At 36.4% G+C, this 18,661-nt stretch overlaps 1 protein-coding gene across 1 annotated transcript in view; it reads left to right on the top strand.

Annotated features, from left to right (window-relative positions):
- The window catches only part of LOC100117088 (protein wings apart-like), a 270,210-nt gene that overhangs the window by 67,323 nt on the left and 184,226 nt on the right, over positions 1-18,661 (top strand). The window contains exon 3 of the mRNA XM_031930082.2: positions 5,067-5,315. Within this exon, the coding sequence (XP_031785942.1) occupies positions 5,067-5,315 (249 nt within the window). The remainder of the gene's footprint in view (positions 1-5,066; positions 5,316-18,661) is intronic.

Here is an 18,661-nt window from a genome sequence, read left to right as displayed (position 1 = left end):
TCAGTTTTCCCGTAACCTTTATTGCAGTGGCTCGGCTGCTTTTGTAGGTTTGGCGTATTTAGTTCCCGTCCGATTTTCGTACGAGCTCTCCAAGTGCCGCGTGTTAAATTCGATCGCCGTTTTTAGCGCCTATTTTCTTTCAAATAATTGTGGAAGCTCTCATGGCTAGTTAATTCTAACTCTGACTCGTTTTTTGCACTGCGCGTTATTTCCGAATTACCGCGGAGCTTAATTTTCGAATTGTCGACGATTTTCTCGCTGCCGGATCCATTGTCCGATATGATGTCGCACCCGTAATTTGCCTCAGAGTATGTATCGACCTCTGACTCAGAGCTCGGCGCTCATGGTTAAGTCGTGCGACGTTTGCCTCTCAGAAATATATGCAGCTTTAATAGGCTTTGCTTCAGCAAGAGCTTTTAAAAACACGTGATAATTTTGTTCTTCGGTAATTACTCCGTTGTACAACACCTCTCGGAGCGTACGCGCACTCATGCAGTCGAATTTACATACTAATTTCTCTATCTTAATCACTGCTTTTGAAATTGCAGGTCGTTTGAGAGATCCCTCTCAGTTTTTGCTATGTTAGCCAAGAGCATCCTTGAAAATCGTTTTCGGGAAGCGAAGGGAAAATCTCTGCGTTTGCTCTGCTCAGTTGACATAAATACGTCGGGGGATATGTTAAAGATTTTCGGGATGCTGATTTAATGATCTCCGTCTGGCAGTTCGCGCTGATTCATGTTTTTTCTTTGTGTTAATTTTAAACAAATTGATCGCGGCGTGCTTTTTCTAGGCACGAATTCGACGCGTTGAACCGGTTAAACGTTTTGCAATATAACTGACGGCACTCCCGTAAATATCAAATACCCGAGCCAAGCTGCGATAGTAGCAAGAAGGGACTTACATTTCGGTGACTAAGAGAACGGTCGCCTTACGCATGGCGGCTGGCTGGGCTGGTGGTTTCGTCTGCAATCGCGCGTGTCGGCGGCTGGTCCGCGCCATCACTATGCTGCGCGTGGAGGCTGGTGCTGGCTCCAGTTGTCTGATTGTAGCGGCTGCTGAGCTGCTTGGCTCGTCGGCGGCTGGTCCGCACCGACGGTTTTGCTGCTTGTGCGTTGGCCCAGATGGACTTTGAGGGCCGAAGATCGACTTTGTGGGCCCAGATGGACTTTGTGGATTATTTGAGACTTGGTTCGTAGTCAAGACTTGACGCTTTAGCCGGTAGATATTGGCCTCCGTTTGCGTTATCTTTTTAGCTCCGACGGTTGTCGCGAGCCTCGGCAACCTCGTTGATTTTGTTGGCTGAGTTCCCTATTCTCCTTGACATTTCGCTGTTGTATTCTGTGGTGGCTATCTTGGTGCTTCGTGCTGCTTTCCTCCAATTTCTTTAGAAATTGTCTGAGTAATTTTCAGACGGCTGCGGTGGAAAGTTGCCATAAACTCAGCTGCTGTCTTGGCTGGTGCTGAGTCCCACGTAGGGATGCCAGATGTCACGGAATGGGTGGGTGCTCCCAAAGAGCACTTGGAGTCGCAGAAAAGAAGATGGCAGAGGTGGAGAACAAGCTCGTGTATTAGTCCCAAAAAGGGAGCTTCGTCCAGTTTGGTGGTTGCCGGTGATCTGCCCGCTCTGTCGTCGATGCGACTCGTCGACGGCGAGCGGTCGCGCGGGTGGAGATGCATACCTTGCATTTCTGCACGCGCAAGCTCTCAGGTAGCGGCTTACCTCGCTGACGATGCGCCTGCATCGTCGGTGGTACCACCGGATGTGCCGACGGAGAGCCTGGTGCTCGTCCGTGACACGGCGTCTCGATAGTTTCACTAGAGGCCAAGTAAAAACCTCTATATTCGCCTCGTGAGTTTATATCACCCCTCCCCCTCCTTTCAATTTATGGAACCAGCGTCGGCTACCAAGGCTTTTACCTAATCGGAACCGACGACGATGTTTGGATTTGTCGCCTTGCCCACTTGGAAATAGTGTTATTTTTTTTAACTCACTATCTATATTTGGTTCACTGTTTGGTGTTCCTAGCCTTATTGTTCCACGGAGCATATTTGCGACGTTGCAAACGTCGCAGCTGCGTCGATACGAGGAATCTCGGTCGATGCGGCCAAGCCCTGAGTACGCGGAAGAAACGAACGAGTCGGCTTGTTGTTGTCGGCGCAGGCCTGTTCTCTAGTTCGAGGAACGGGTTAGCTAACCGTCAACGTCGGCGTGCGTGCTGATTGATCTACCGCATGTCGCGAGCCAATAAGCGGGCGCCGATGCGTGGCTCGTTATCCGCGCGGACTGCGAGCCAATCAGGCGTGAGCAAGAAGTGCGGGCCTGACGAGCGCGAGAACGAGGGGGAAATCCGCGAGTTCTCTCCCGACTGTCGACGAAGCACGTCGATGTTCAACGCGTTCTCCTTTGCTCGTCAACCGTAGGTCGACGACTAGAGGAGATTGGGAGAGTCTCCCGAGAGTGTGCGAGAGTGCGTGTAAGTTCTAGGTGCAGCGCGTTGGCACTAGGAAGTGCCAACGCCCGGACGAGCCAGCGACCATCTCGACGAGCAGCAATCAGCACGAGAGGAGGGAGGCCAGCTAGGCCGCCACCACCATCCAGAGGACTAAAGCAGCCATCAACATCGGCATGGGAGAGCCGAGAAAGCCAGCCGCCACCAGGTCCACGAGGAGTCAGGGAGGCGCCGACGGAAGCACTCGAGTCTGTCCACTGGGATCCTTGAGGAGAGAAGCGAGCGAGTAAGAGGGTGAGTGAGAGAGAGAGAGAGAGAGAGAGAGAGAGAAAGAGAGAGAGAGAGAGAGAGAGAGAGAGAGAGACGAGAGTGAGCATAGGCTGTGCGGTGTGCGGAAGCGTACGTGTGTGAGAGAGCGAGCGAACATGAGAGTGTCGGTGTGTAGTGCGGGCGCACACCTAGACGTCTTCTGCGTGAGGCGTCTAGCCAACGCACGCGAGAGAAAGAGAGAGAGAGAGAGAGAGAGAGAGAGAGAGAGAGAGAGAGAGAGAGAGAGCAGTGCGAGGAGGCGCGCGTGTGAGAGAGAGAGAGACAGCCGTCAGCGAACTGGACCTGGACCTGAGCCTGAGGCCTGCCGTCTACTGCGCGAGCGCGGCTCGTGTGTGAGAGTGCCAGCATAAGCCCTGAGTGGCTACATTGTGCGCGGGCGGTATCACGGCCACCGCGTTGTAAGGAAGAGCTGGGCGAAATACAAAGTGCAATAAACTATAACCATTGTGTGTGATCATTTTCCTCTCTCCCTAGCGTTCTCGTAAACGTGACGATCGCGCTAAATCCTACGATTAATGAAAAATCCTAGTACATGCGAGGCTCTAGGTGTTGCGCACCTATGTTGGGAGGCATAGCGTCGCATATTTTATTTCTGCTCTATCCTCCGGCACGTTGAGGAGTCCTCAATGTGTCAATGAGCATAGTCCTATCCGCTAGCCAGGGGACGCGCTACATACGGGTTATCTGCATCCCCGCACGGTTCGTGTGTGTGTGTGTGTTTTGTTATGTGGCGTAGGCAGAACAAGCTCTACACAAGTGGCTTTCCGGAACTTCTCAGGAACTTTCGTCAAACAATACTCCCGTGGGGCTCATTAGTTAGCCTAGTTGGCTTCATTCAAGTTTGACATTTTCATACATTCCCCATACACCTAGGTGATAAGGGGTACAGCATCAAACTCGACTTCTTTATTCTGCATCGTCTAGCCGTCTGATTCTTGCGGCATCTCCGGTCGTCTACTTCGTACAGCATCGTCCGGTCATCTTCTGGACAGACTTAACCCCGACACCTACGTTCCTTTGGTCATATTGGGGCACCGTGTAACGTATTTGATGTAGTTACACTGGCTAGGAGTAATCTTCGGCCTTGCGTTGGTCCTCCAACATTTAGCATTAGTCGCGATAGTGCAGCACCGACTTTTGCTGTCGTATTGATCACCCTTTCGAGATGCTTCTTAAACGTTAGTCTGGCGTCAATGGTCATTTCCAGTTACTTACTGGTCGGCTGGGTTGCTATTTCGTGTCCATCCACTGTCAGTGTTATCGTCTCCGTTTTCTTTCTGCTAGATATATGGATAGCCTTTGTGTTATGGCTAGTAAGCTTTAGACCTGTCTTCGTTAGCCAGTCATGAACTATACGAATTGCCTGCTTAGCAATTTCAGCGACTTTGTCTTTGTTCTTGCTACTACTACCGTTGGAATGTCATTCGCAAATCCTCTTAGCATTGCCCCTCTAGGTAGTTCTAGCCTTAGTACTGCGTCGTACATAATGTTTTACTATGGTGGGCCTAGTACTGACCCTTGGAGGACGCCTCCTTTAACTTTATAGGTTTCTGTATCGTACATATTCTGTCCTTCTGGTGGTCAGCTATCATTCTTCTTTCATACTCAGTGTCCCCCTTTTTCGTATTGTCTCGTGTATCTTATTCCAGTAAGCCGAGTCGAACGCATTCTTAATGTCCAGTGTGTCGATAGCGCGGTACTTCTTGGATCCTCCATTCATCTGACCGGTACCGACGGCGGGGTTTGACTTTGTTGCCTTATCTGCTTAAGGTAGTATTACTTTAAACTCACTGTCCATATTTGGTTTGTTGTTGGAGGTTCCTTCTGGCCTGTTTCGTCCACGAAGCATATCTTATTTCTTTTTTATCTTCCGAGACGTCGTCGAGACTTTTACGGGCTACTGGGCATTCCCCTATCCGCCACCTAGGGAACGTGTTAAATAAGGGGTATCGACATCCCCGTGATGTTTGTGTGCGCGTGTGTGTGTATATATCAGATAGATCACAGCATGAGCAAAAAAATTTCTCTTGCTGCTGAAGAAATTCAATTTTTATTCTATATTTACATGTACGTATCATAAAAAACATTTTTTACTTATTTTGCGTATAAGAGGGTGGGGGTTTCACCAATATGATTTTATAATATGGGTAGAGATAGATATAAAGTTGCATCAGATGTGACAGTACTTTACAATTTTTTCCACCTTACTATTTTAATTCTTTAACTTAATTATTTTTCATTAGAGATACAATTTACTATAATTCATAAACTTATATCTGTTTTTAGTTTTATACTGTAGTAAAAAATGTAAAAAAAGCTCATCAAATACAAGAAAGTGGAGAATTTCAAGAATTTAATGATGATGTCGAATATATTTTGGATACGCTCAGAGAAAATAATCCTAATGGTACAAGATGCCTCTCAGCCATTCGACTTGCAAGCAAATGCATGGCACCTGCATTTAGAATGCACGTTCGAGCTCATGGAACAGTAGCAAAATTTTTTAAAGCACTCCATGATGCAACTATTGATCAGGTAACAATATTTTTTTTATGCTAAATGCTGAAAATATATTTAAATGGACACGTTAATCAAGGAAAAAACCGTTGCCAATTTGAACTTGTTAAACTGCATTTCCGATACTTAAATTGTTTTTAATGTTAGATAATTGTGTAAAAGCATTTGTACTTTTCTTTTGATAGATAAAATTATTCTTAAAAGATTCTTTAATTTTTCCGTGCATAACAGAGTCAATCGTTCATAGAAAAAGAGTTGTTTTCAATAATCAAATATTTATTCAGAAAATAATTAGTCTGATAACTTGATATTCATATAGTCGGTAGTTTTTGTAACAGATAAACGATTTCCATACCTATTAATCGGGACTATAGTGACTCTATTTTGACTGGCGAGCTAAAATAGTATATTGTGTACCCAAGGTTTAAAGTAGAGTTTTAAAAACAAAGCGTGGAGATTGTAGTACGAGTCGAGACGTGCTAGCATGAGCCAAAGGCGAGTCCGTTAGCGAGCCGAAGACGAGTATTGCAATCATACGAAATCAAAAAAGCCTGCTTAGCTCTTGATGCATACCATATTCTTAAAACGCGCAAACGTTTTTTCGCATTTTTTTGTACGTGTCGACCGGAGCTGATATGACTATTTTTTGCCACATTTTTTTTTATTAAGAAATAATTTAAATACATCAAAATTAATGTTGTTTTGAACGCAGACAAGAAACGTTCAAGTTTCAAAATCTGGCCAACAGTTCCAGCAGCCATTGGCCAAAAAACGCGTTATTTCGTCATGCTTTAACACTATCCATTGGGCGACGGCTGTCCAATTATAAAACTCGTACAATAATATAATACTAGCAAAAATTTCTAGCTTCGCTCGCAATTTATAAAATCATTGTGATGATATGTAATTATTTGACGTGTCATTATTAAATATACTGTTAAATATTAGAAGTACACTCAATGGTAGTTAATTCTTGTGGAAAGTATTTGAAATGCTCCAATCAGATTGCCAGATTGATAAATTCTAACTAATCAAAAGCACGATTTCAAAAACGTTCCACGAGAATTAATTACAGTCGAGTATATATGAATATATTCAATACAGCCAACATTTTATAAAAGTAGTTATAGCTACTAGTACACATCCTACTGAAGAAAAGCAAATGACAATCAGCTGATTATTAGCTGATAATCTGCTGATAATCATGCCAAAACGTCAGCTGATTATCAGGTGATATCATCTGAATATTTTTATTAAAGCTGATAGTTACAAAAATGCGTTTGTATAAAATTAAATGTTAATGATGATCAGCTGATTATCAGGCGATAAATTTTATAAAATTCACATAATGAGGGCCATATATATTTATTATATATATAATTTTTTTATTAATCGAACTACATTTTTCATATAGTTCGATCACATAAAATCAATTATGATTCAAAAATTGTCAATGTCGAGTCTATTAACTGTGTTTTGTTTGTAATTAAAACTGTTTATAAAACATACATATTGTTTCTAGACCATATTTCAGATACTTCTAATAAGTTTGATTAAAAAATAATGTAATGTCTCAAAAATATTAACTTCATCAACAAAAGTAGACGGTTAGTCGAGTTTGATTAATTCTATATTATAGTGAATGTCAATAATAGTATGTAACATAATAATTTCGATTGAAACAAAATTACAGATATAAAAAGAAATATGATCAATCGAATAAAGTAAATAATAGTATAATAAATCCTCTCTTAAAAAAGTGATGGGCTTTGTTGTGAAGAATTTAATTGAGAATCGGTCGCCTGGTACAAGAATTAAGGAACGCGAATCAGAAATACCGATTTTATTACATAACCTACAAACGCTTCAAACTGTTGGCGCTAAGCAGGCAGCAAAATTTAAATGTTAATTATGACATGATAAGGAGTGCGCGAAGCGCACTTAAATTTCCTAGTAATATAAATTATACAATATTATAGTAATATCACAATATTATTTTATTCATAATATAATGAACACAGAATTGTTAGGATCAATTAAGTTCTGAATCAAATAATTGCTAACTAAAAACTTAAATAATATATTGATCAGATACACCATTCTTGTGTACTTACTACGTATCTTACCATGCCTGTTTCATAAATATTAAACTGAGCCCATTATTGAACATAACAATTTTTAATTTGTGATATATTATGTTTGTAAAAATATTGTTATAAACTCGACTTACTTTGATTAATCTCACTTTATTTTTAATATGTAATTTCGTTTTAATTGACAAACATACATACTATTATATTACATTTGTAAATCATTACACATTATGTTATTAACGTGCACAGAAAAATAATCAAACTCGCGCAACCTTTTAATTTTTTGTGTATATCATTACAATATCATTTTCTTTAAATTTTCCTTGGAGCTATGGACATTTATACCTAACATTAATAGCGCGACGTTAGGAGTGAGGTAACCCTGCTAGTTATAGAATAAAATGGAAATAAATTTGAATATTAAATAATGTTTTTAAACTCTTTATAATTATTTGATGACAGTATTAATTATATTAACTAAATCTATTACAATAAAATCATATTAATCAAACATTTTTTTTATTCACATTTATAATATAATGCAAACTGTGAGATTATAACAATCATAACATTTATATTCTATACTAAAATGTAATACATAATACGATATTTTCTTTTACATTAAATGATAACGATATCTTCAATCCCTAGCGAAAAAGAAAAACGGAAACAACTGAAAAAAAAGTTATGAACTGCAGATGATAGCAAAAAATTTGGAGTTGAGACACAAACAACAGTAATCTTTTGTTGTCTTCAATTTTATTTAGTTTGCTAGATACTTCAGTTGGATTTATTTTTTTTCAGGTGTAAAATTTTACAATTTAGAAATTAAATAAAACAATGAATACAACAGACAATTACTATAATTAAAGTGAAGACAACAGATTTTTTCATAATTCAAAACAGTTTTCTTCATTTTATTATTGTTGTCTTCTACATTCTCTAGTTTGTTCCCAATTAAAACAGCTATCTTCGGATTTCTACACATTTTTCTTAACTTTTTTAAAAACACGCCTTTAATAACATAATAGAATCTAATTAACGTAACTGTTGAAATCTGGTACCAACCGCAGTGAAACGGTCCGGTTCATGTTAGCCGCGAACTGCATGTAAGTTCTGTGCCCGAGTAGTTGTTAGAGAAGATATAAACACATCCGACGAATGTAGTTAATCACCAAGGATCATCCAATACTACGGGTGATGATCAATGGTCTGCGCACTTAAGAGATGCTTCGGGTGGAACCACTATCTTACGTCCACATCTATTTATTGCTGGCTCAGTCAAGGCGGGGATCCGCAGTCCTGTTCATAAAAGAAAAAGACAAAGGGGTGGGAGGTGGATAAAATCAGGGTTAAAAGACTTTAATTAGAGAAGAGAATCATTTATATATTTGTGCATAATATACAGAAGATTGCAAACTGATATTCTATTTGGAGAGAGATAACCTTTCGAGAGCGCTATGCTCATTGCATACTAAGTATCCGGATGATTGGTCATTAGATGAGATCAGCAGTTCATGCTATTGGCCTAGTTGCTTCATCAGAGAGCGAATGACTCCTTATATACCTGAGGCTATCTCTCCAATGCTTTTACTCGCACGCCATCTACCTGCGCTCAGGTGGATTATTACATAGTCGACGCTAGCTCCATAGGGTCAATAACTTGCCAATATCGGCAAGTTATCCGTTGCTGCTCTCTTACCTGCCATGTGGGCCCGTTGTCTCAAAGTTATTGATTTTCTTAAATCAAACTCGCTTATCTCATATTTGCAGTCACGCTTAAGAAGTAGCTACAGTACTGAAACTGCCCTTCTAAAAGTTGCCAAAGATATTCGCTGCAGAGCTGAAAAGACTTGGTCACTTTTTTGCTCTTATTCGATTTTAAACAAGCTTTAGACTCTATAAATCATGCCTATCTTCTCATAAAAATGAAAGAATTGAAATTCTCTAAGGAAGCTATTACCTGGTTCCATTCATACCTCACAGGACGCTCTCAAGCGGTTATTGAACTTGATAGAACAACATCTTATTTTTTACTGAGCACTTCAGGCGTGCCCCAGGGCTCTACGCCTGGGTCTATAGTATTTTTAATATTTATAAACAGTATCATATATGTGTTAAAACATTGCAAATTATCATGCATACTTTTGAGTCTAAAAACGTAGAACAAAAATGCTCAAACCCTCTTACACCACACTACTCAAGTTCTACACATATAGCATCGAAGGAAGGCTCCAGAGGAAAGCTAGAAGCATAAAACAAAAATTCTTAAACCCTCTTAAAATACGAGGAATGCATTTTTGGGACTTACTACCGATCAATATTCGTTTGAGCAAGTCGCTTGAAATCAATAAAAGTCGCTTGTACTTGTCCACAATCATATCGTCGCTCCCTACGAAGAGTAGCACTGTTCAAATTTTTTAGCGAAAAGTAGCACAATTCAGAACTGCCGCGAAGACTAGCACAATTTAGATTCTTTTTATAAGAAAAGATTCGTTATTTTTTACATAAAACCCAATATTATTGAGGCAGAACTAATAAAATGGCAAGATTAATTAAATTGCCGAAAATTTTTTTAAATTTCAACATTTATACATTTTTATAGGAAATTCAATTTTTTAATTTTTTAATTAATCTAAATTTTTTAATTAATATAAAAATCTTTAAAATGTTTAAATTTTTCAATAAAATTTTGGCAATTTAATTAATCTTGCCATTTTATTAGTTCTGCCTCAATAATATTGGTTTTTATTTAAAAAATAACGAATCTTTTCTTATAAAAAGAATCTAAATTGTGCTAGTCTTCGCGGCAGATCTGAATTGTGCTACTTTTCGCTAAAAAATTTGAACAGTGCTACTCTTCGTAGGGAGCGACGATATGTAAGTTGCTGATCAAATTTTATATTTCGTTTAAAATAATTATATTAATTTTTGTTTTATTATATATTTTTTTGGTAACCTGAATGATTTACGTTCAAAAAACATTTCCACCGTTAAATAGATTAAAATTTTTTTTTCGAGTTTTGGAGGGTTTTTACAAAATGGACCAAATATATATATTTTTTAAATTGTTTTCATGGCTTCCAATTCATCTAGACCAAATCTTGAAAATGTTTTTTTGGTAGGAATGTAGATTTTTATCATATGTACCCGTCTATACCATTAAATAGTTTTTTGTTTATAAAATACATCAAGTTTCGTAAAATAAATGCAAATAAAAATCCCGACGAACGGTCATTTTTTAAGTTCATTTACTGCTAAAAACTAATTGAAATTTGATACATTTGACATTTTTTTCCGGTAACCTTAATTTTTTTCTTTTTACGAGTTTTGGAGGGTTTTTACAAAATCTACCAAATTAAAAAAAAATTGTAATATATTGTAGATGTAGGAATCATCAATGCCTGCTCAAATAATTTATTAATATGACTATTATTAATAAACAAGTATTATAACGAACAATAATATGGTTTTGACATCGTAGAATTAGATTTTAAGTGAGTATAAACTTTTATTAAATTTTGGGGTTATGTGCAAAGGTGTACGCACGAGTCACCACGAGTGACTATAGTGCGCATGCGCAGCATCAGCTGCAGAGCACATGTTTGCTAATACACACAGAGCAGGCTTCTAATAGTTTAATTTGGTTGAGCAGCGGCTGGCAAACACCGTTGGCCAATCGTTGGTGAATGGGCTATCTTGATTGGTCTATTTTCTACCAGGATAGCAGTAGGGTTAATCATAAAATCATAAATAGTAGCGCAGCGAATTTCGGTCTGAATGGCGATAGCAAAACCACTACTATGGGGTTTCGAACACAGATTCGTTGGTGTCGAAAGCGGAACCCACGTTCTAAGAATATTGGTCACTCGGTTCCGGATAGATAGTCCACGTATGGACACGCATTTAATTCAATTTCTCTTTCGAAATTACTACTCAAGCTAAGCGGGATGGGTTACTCCAGATCAATGGTTCTGCAGGTCATGTCTTATTCATCAGGACGTAATCAAAGAGTACTTAATTAAACAGAGAATGATCTTGGCTGACAAGTAATCTTGGCGTCAAACAGGGGTTGATTTTAAGGCCATTACTGTTTGCCATTTACATTGACGATCTTCAGAAAGGATTGGCCGGTTTAATACGCGTTGTGATAATCAGTAAGTATATGACTATCTATGGCATATGTATATTGCTTTCTTCCAGACGAAGCTTCGTACTAGTAACTAGCAGGATCCGCTCGCTTCGTACGCAATTAACATAGTGTTTCATTTACAGTATATTATAATACAAAACTATATCTTAATTACAAACAAATAAATTATAACATAAAAGCATTATATGCATTATATTAATAAAATGACATGTAAATTTAATAATAATTTTTTATAAATACTCAAATATATTTTTTTAATTAATAGAATTCAATCAAAATATTTATTTATATGTAATTTGTAAATTTTTATTTTATTTCGGGTTAGAATTAAATTAAAAATAATATAAATTAATATGAATTGATGTAATTGATAAAATATTTGGTTATTCTTTGGTAAAAACACTCAGCATCGGTTGGCCAAATTTGTAATTAAGAACGTCACACCATGGTTATTTTTTAATTATCGGGTGTAGTTAAAAAATTTTCTCAGTAAACATGTTATAATGTAGACGCTTTAACTAATTACCATAGAGCTAGATCATTCATAAGAAATTCAAATGTTCATTTTAAGAAAAAATGCCTTCATTTGATTAACACGTTCATCATCGAAGTTGGTCTACTTTATACCAGGGTTTTATAAGAAATAATAAATAGTACCGTGGGGTGTGTGGTTGCATGAGTTTTTCTGCTATTTTTAATTAATTTAATAGAAAAGAAAAAATTTTAAAAAATGTTTGATATTAAAATTAAATTCTGATAACATAACATCGTTTTCAGGATAGTCTACTAAAAATTGATTAAATATAATCATTATATGTGTATAATCATCATAGATTATATTGAAATTGTTATATTATGGTATATGTATACATATATACATACTATTATATAACTGTATAATTCTCTACTACTTACAACTATATGTAAAACAATTTATGTGCAAAAAGACGACAGAAATTTTTCGGATCAACATCATGCTTGAAAAATGTTAAATAAAAAGGATAAATGTAAAACTTTTTACAGTAGAATGAAGGATTATAAAGTTTCGCACATATATACCGCAAAGAAACATAATAAAAATATGTATATTTACACACACACACACACGCACTATTATAAAAAGGTACTTGTCTCTTTTCTCTTAATTCAAATGAATAAAACGCAGTAGTCGCTTTAAATTCTAAACCCATGTAAGTGATTTCGTTATCCGGCTTCCTTTCCCGGAAGGCAGACCGCGTCTGCGGTAGCCAAAAGGGATTTCCTTTGTAAATTAAAATTAATAATAATTCCTGAAGACAGGAACTCTGCACACCGTAAGTATATTGGTAGGTTGCGCTCATTCTGACGTAACAACAGTAGGGTAATGTATGAATTCAAAGGATATAAGGGGATTTTTACAAAAATGATCAAATATACTATTTTACATTTTTCTGGTCAGCATTATGATTAAAAATGTTTAAAAAAAAAGAATTGTAAAATTGTTTACCGTTAAATGAAAAATCCTTATCTTTCGCACATACATACCGCAAAGCCATACCATAAAAATATGTATATTTATGAAAGAATTGATGTACTATGTGACCTCAGACATTTTTCCAATCAACATTTTGCTTAAAAACAGTTTAACTATACTACTACACGCCACACATCTTCTGATGCCAGCAAATCTGTAATATGTGACTCGAGTAACACTCTGGTCTATAGGAAGCCTTCCAGTTCTTCCAACTCTAGCTGATATCTTAAGCAGTCAAAAAAGACGTGCTCTGCATCCTCGTTTGCATACAAACACACTGGGCAGTTTGGCTGGTCTCCTAAGTTGAATCAGTGTAGATACGCAAGCACTCATGTCCGCTCAAGAATTGCGTGAGGTAGTAATCGACTTCTCCGTGTTTTTTTTTAGTCCAGTCTTCTATCCTTGGTATAAAGCGATGTGTCCATTACCCGTTGTTGCTGGAGTCCTGTCTTTTGTGCCACTCAGTCATCGTCTGCTTACTCGCGGAGTCCCAGATTTTTTCCCGAGTATTCTCTTTCAGACGTCACGTTATCGATCTTTTTTTTTTCGAGTTTTGGAGGGTTTGTACAAAATGGACCAAATATATATATTTTTTAAATTGTTTTCATGGCTTCCAATTCATCTGGACCAAATCTTGAAAATGTTTTTTTGGTAGGAATGTGGATTTTTATCATATGTACCCGTCTATACCATTAAATAGTTTTTTGTTTATAAAATACATCAAGTTTCGTAAAATAAATGCAAATAAAAATCCCGACGAACGGTCATTTTTTAAGTTCATTTACTGCTAAAAACTAATTGAAATTTGATACATTTGACATTTTTTTAAGAAGCAACCCGTAATGAATTTCTCCTTTAAACCGTTGACAACTTTTGTGCATAGAACTGCACCAACATTGCGCCTGCCCATATAGGGGCACCGTACAACATAATTGATGATATTATGCTCTCTAAGAGTATCCTCCGGCTCTGTAAGGGTCCACCTACATTTGACATCAACCTTGATAGAGAAGCACTTGCGTTTGCTGCTTTATCTCAAGTGGCCCTCCGACACCGGATCCTCACAGGTACTATCGTTAAATAATACTTCTGTAGGGCCCGTTAACTAGCCTTTTTGTCTTCTCCTTTGAAGTTTGACATTTCCATACATACCCCAGAGATCTTATTGTAGAGTCTTCTATGATGTTCTCTTAGCCAATTTCCTTCTGTAATGCTTCTAGTACCTCCTCTTTTGAGGTAGGCATGTCCAGATTTCTTACTTCAATGGTTTCTTCTTGCTGTAGTGCTTTTATTATGGCGCCTTCCACAACTGCTTCTTGGAAGTCCGAGGTTTTGACGTCTCTTGTGCGTTGAAGCTCTATAAAAATAACTTCTGCCACTATTCTGTGTATTTTGTTTACGCTATTACCCAGCTTGTTAAGTGACGGAGCCGCTTTCATTTTTGACAAAATGTTTGCATAGCCCTTTCCTCCTGCAGCCTTGATGATTAAAGCATCCCGTCTGGGGGTTCTTGCCCGCTTCGGTCCATCCTTGCTGGTCCTATTCTGGTTTGTAACGCCACGGACACTTCTATCCTCTTTGCTTGCCTTTTTCACCTTTTTCTTTGACTTTCTTGTGACGACTTCCTGCCACGCTGCCTTTTTAGGTTGGTTATCTTCTCCTTTATTTCCTCCATTTCTATGCTTCCCTTATTGTATCCGCCTTCTGAGATTTAAGACTTGGGGTTGTCTGGGTTTCCCTCCCCTGAGTTCCCGGGCGTTGGCATTGCTGTAAGTTATCATCTGCCATGTAGAGATTCTTATAGCTTGCTCGTATGATTCGGGCAAGGTCTTTAATTCGTTTGTGCACATTGTGCCTGTCCCTGACACAGTCCATAAATTCCTCGATTCTGCTTCCAAGGCGGTCCAAGTGCGCATTCCTTTGCGTTACGCAAACAGCTCTTTTATCCTTGTCTGCATCAGCCTCCATTTCCATATCACCTGCCTCTCTACATGCAGCAGGAGTCAGGTGACTAACCTCTGCGGCTTCTAAGTGACTTTGCCCCCCCCCCCCAATCTCCATGGGGCCAGCTTAGGCGTGTATGTGTGTGTGTGCGTGAGCAGAGAGTGAGTGTTAGTTTGCTGGCGTTTTATTAAAAGCTTGTAATATTGTTAAGAAAGAGATGTAAACAGAAAGAGTGAGATGCTGCCTATCTAGATTTGTAAATATGAATAGAAGAAATTTGTACGAATGTCAGGAAATTGTACCTGAAACGTCAAAACATGTTATAGCGCATGCGCGCCATTGTATGCGAGTCTTTGCGTCGCGAGCCGTCGAGAAGACTCGTTCATTATAGATAGTCTCGTTCAGTATAGAAGCCTCACCGACTAGTACCCTCCTGAACGCTAATTTGCAAAGCACGAGACAGCATCTGTATGAGAGGAAAAGGCGTATCGTCAAGCTAAGAGTTCAGGTAGAAAGTTTGTAATAATAAAGACGGAGATTATAGCGATAAAAATTAACTTAATTATCCATTGACTTTGAAAAATTATGATCGAGGGTGATTTATGTTCTAATTTGCAAAAGATATAATATATTTACGATTTTCTAACTTCAGAAGGAATATTTGTAGCAATAAAATCAAGTTCTATAATTTTGTTTGCAATGATCCGAGTGAAGAAATTAATTTCTATATGCATGCATGTATTTAAATAATTTATCACTGTTATACTAGTGGGGCTTCGCTCGCCAACTCCCTATTTCAGTTTCCGTGTGAATTTTGAAAAAATATTAATCTAAATCATATGATTCAGATTTTTTTTTAATTAATATTAGTAAAAGGTATTGATAGAGCATTCTTTAAAATTTATAAAGATGATGATTAAAATAATGATGATAAATTTGATAAAATCAAAAATTATGTTCATGGTGGATATTTAAGTCCAATGGAAGCATCTTAGCAATTACAAAATTATCCAATTTGTTATAAAAGTCATTTAATATAAAATATGCCTGTACTTGATAAAAATAAGCAATACAAAATGTTTGAAGTGAGTAAAATTAAAACTGCAATAGAAAATTATCGAACACGACTAACAGCATGGTTTAAATTAAATAAAGTAGATGATTCCGCAAACTCTATAAAATACGTAAATATTCCAGAATATCATATTTTTAATAGAAAGAGTAAAAAATGTCAAAGAAAAAAAATGAAAAATAATATTATCGGTAGATTCAATGTAGTTTTTCCCAAAGATCGTTCACGGTTTCATTTAAAATAGATATCAAATAAAGTAAAAAGCACCACGTCATTTGAAGACTTGGAAACTTACAACTATATAAGATATAGTATATATGAAGACACTGCTATTGCTATGAGTTTAATTGAACATGATAATCAAATTAATACTATTTTTGAAAAAGCTAGCACTGTTATGTTATCGAATCAGTTGCGACAATTTTTTGCTTGGTTCTTACTTTTTGAAAATATTCAAGGTGATCGCATATGGAACAAATACAAAAATAATTTTACGGAAAATTTTATGATAACAAATAAAATTGTGCTTTTTTCTATATTGACCAAATAAATTAGAGGATAAATCATGTGACTCATTCAATGTACATATGCCAAACAAAACTGCTTTAAAGAATGTTAATGATGTTAAAGAAATTGAACAGTGCAAATGTTTGTTTGAGTCAATGGATAATCAGTTGAACAATGACCAAAAAAATTTTTTGAAACGATATGTTCACAAACTCACAAAATGTATTTTATGGACGGTCCTGGAGGTTCTAGAAAAATATTTCTACACAAAACTTTAATTTATTTCTTTATTTCTCAGAATAAAAAAAACTTATCAATGGCATGGACTGGTATTTTCACTTGGTAGCTTCAATATTACTTGCAAAAGGAATGACGAGTCATAGAACTTTTTGCTTACCTTGAGATTTTACAATTTAAAAAATTGCATCTGTACAATTTTAATCTGATAAAGAAAAAATACGAGAAGCAGATTTAATTTGTTGTAAAGAATAGTAGTAAAACCACTATAATTACAGAAACTGTAAAAGCATCGTACCTTTGGTTACACTTCCATATTTTAAAATAGAACATAAACATGCGTTTCCTCAATAGAACATTTTCAAAATTATTATTAAAATAGGAGAAGGAAAGATACTAGAATTTAAAATTCCCGAAGAATGGAAAACAAATAATGTATGTTAAAAAATCTTTGGTTACAGCATAGATTTTTCACTAAATAATGTAATACTCACTTCTCACAATGAATATACTTATTTTTTGAATAATAAAATTTGTAATCAGATAGAAGAAGAGACAAAAACTTATTACAGTATTGATGCCGCAACCTATCAAGGTGTTGATAAATCTGTTGATAACATATACATAAAGTTTCTGATCGAAATATTAAATAGCATTATTGAAGGATTGCCACCTAATGAACTTAATTTAAAGATTAGGGCTATTATTATTTTAATAAGAAACTTGAGTATAACAGACGGTTTGTGTAAATGCATGCGATTAAAAGTTACCAAATTATTTAAGTACCACATTGAAGCTGAAATTATAACTGGGGAAAACTTTAGAAATAAAGTTTTTATACCAAGAATTATTTTAAATACCTTAAATTTATCTTCATTGATAATTATTTTATACAGAAAACAATTTCCTTTAGTCTTAGCGTTTGCTATAACTATAAATAAATCTCAAGGACAAAGTTTCGATAATGAAGGAATATACTTAAAAAAACCGTGATTTTCTCATGGGCAATTGTATATATCATGATCTAGATGCAAAGATCCTAATCGATTGTTTATTCAACATGAAAATAAAAACAATTCAGAAATGGAAAATATAGTTTGGGATGAAATTTTTTATTAGAAGTTTATACTTAAATCCCACAAATATACATATATTAAAAAAAATATTTATGTTTTAATTATATTATAGCTGTATCCACAAATATTTGAAAATCGAGTGGGATCCAACTCAAAATTATTTATTTTACTTTCTGAAAGTTTATTGAGTTGTTTGTCAAAAATATAATTTATTAATCCGACAGCCATATTTCACTATGCAATAACGTAGTGATTACGTTTGTGTATATTTAGTAGGGGGCGGAGTGGTGGGGCGACCAGGTGGGGTGGGTGGAGGGGTAAGTAGTGTTTTATAACTAGTTTTTTTTTAATCAAAAATGCTATAATTCTTGATACAAAGCTCTTGGTCCAATCTTCACCACGTCTAGATTTGAAGGTTTTATTATAAAGAACATGTACAATTTTTTTTAGAATTTTAAACCTTGACGCAGTGCCACAATATGATTTTTGGTACTACAAATGTCGACAGCTAATTTAAAACATAATATATATTCTATAAAATTATTTTTTCTAAATTCTACAGGAAATTTACAAAAAAAGATATCTCAATGTGTTTTTACCTAAAACGCTTCTATATTGCCTAAAAAATCATTTTAGTTGGCTGTATAAGCAAAAATTAAGAAAATCTCAGTTTTTGATATAACCATAAATTTGAAATTCTTTTTGTGTTTTTTGGGTGTATATTGTACTATTTAACAAAGTTTAGCCGAAATTTAAAAAAATTTTCCAC

The sequence above is a fragment of the Nasonia vitripennis genome, assembly GCF_009193385.2.
Source record: "Nasonia vitripennis strain AsymCx chromosome 4 unlocalized genomic scaffold, Nvit_psr_1.1 chr4_random0008, whole genome shotgun sequence".
Taxonomy (NCBI): domain Eukaryota; kingdom Metazoa; phylum Arthropoda; class Insecta; order Hymenoptera; family Pteromalidae; genus Nasonia; species Nasonia vitripennis.
This window is presented reverse-complemented; position numbering and strand designations above follow the sequence as displayed.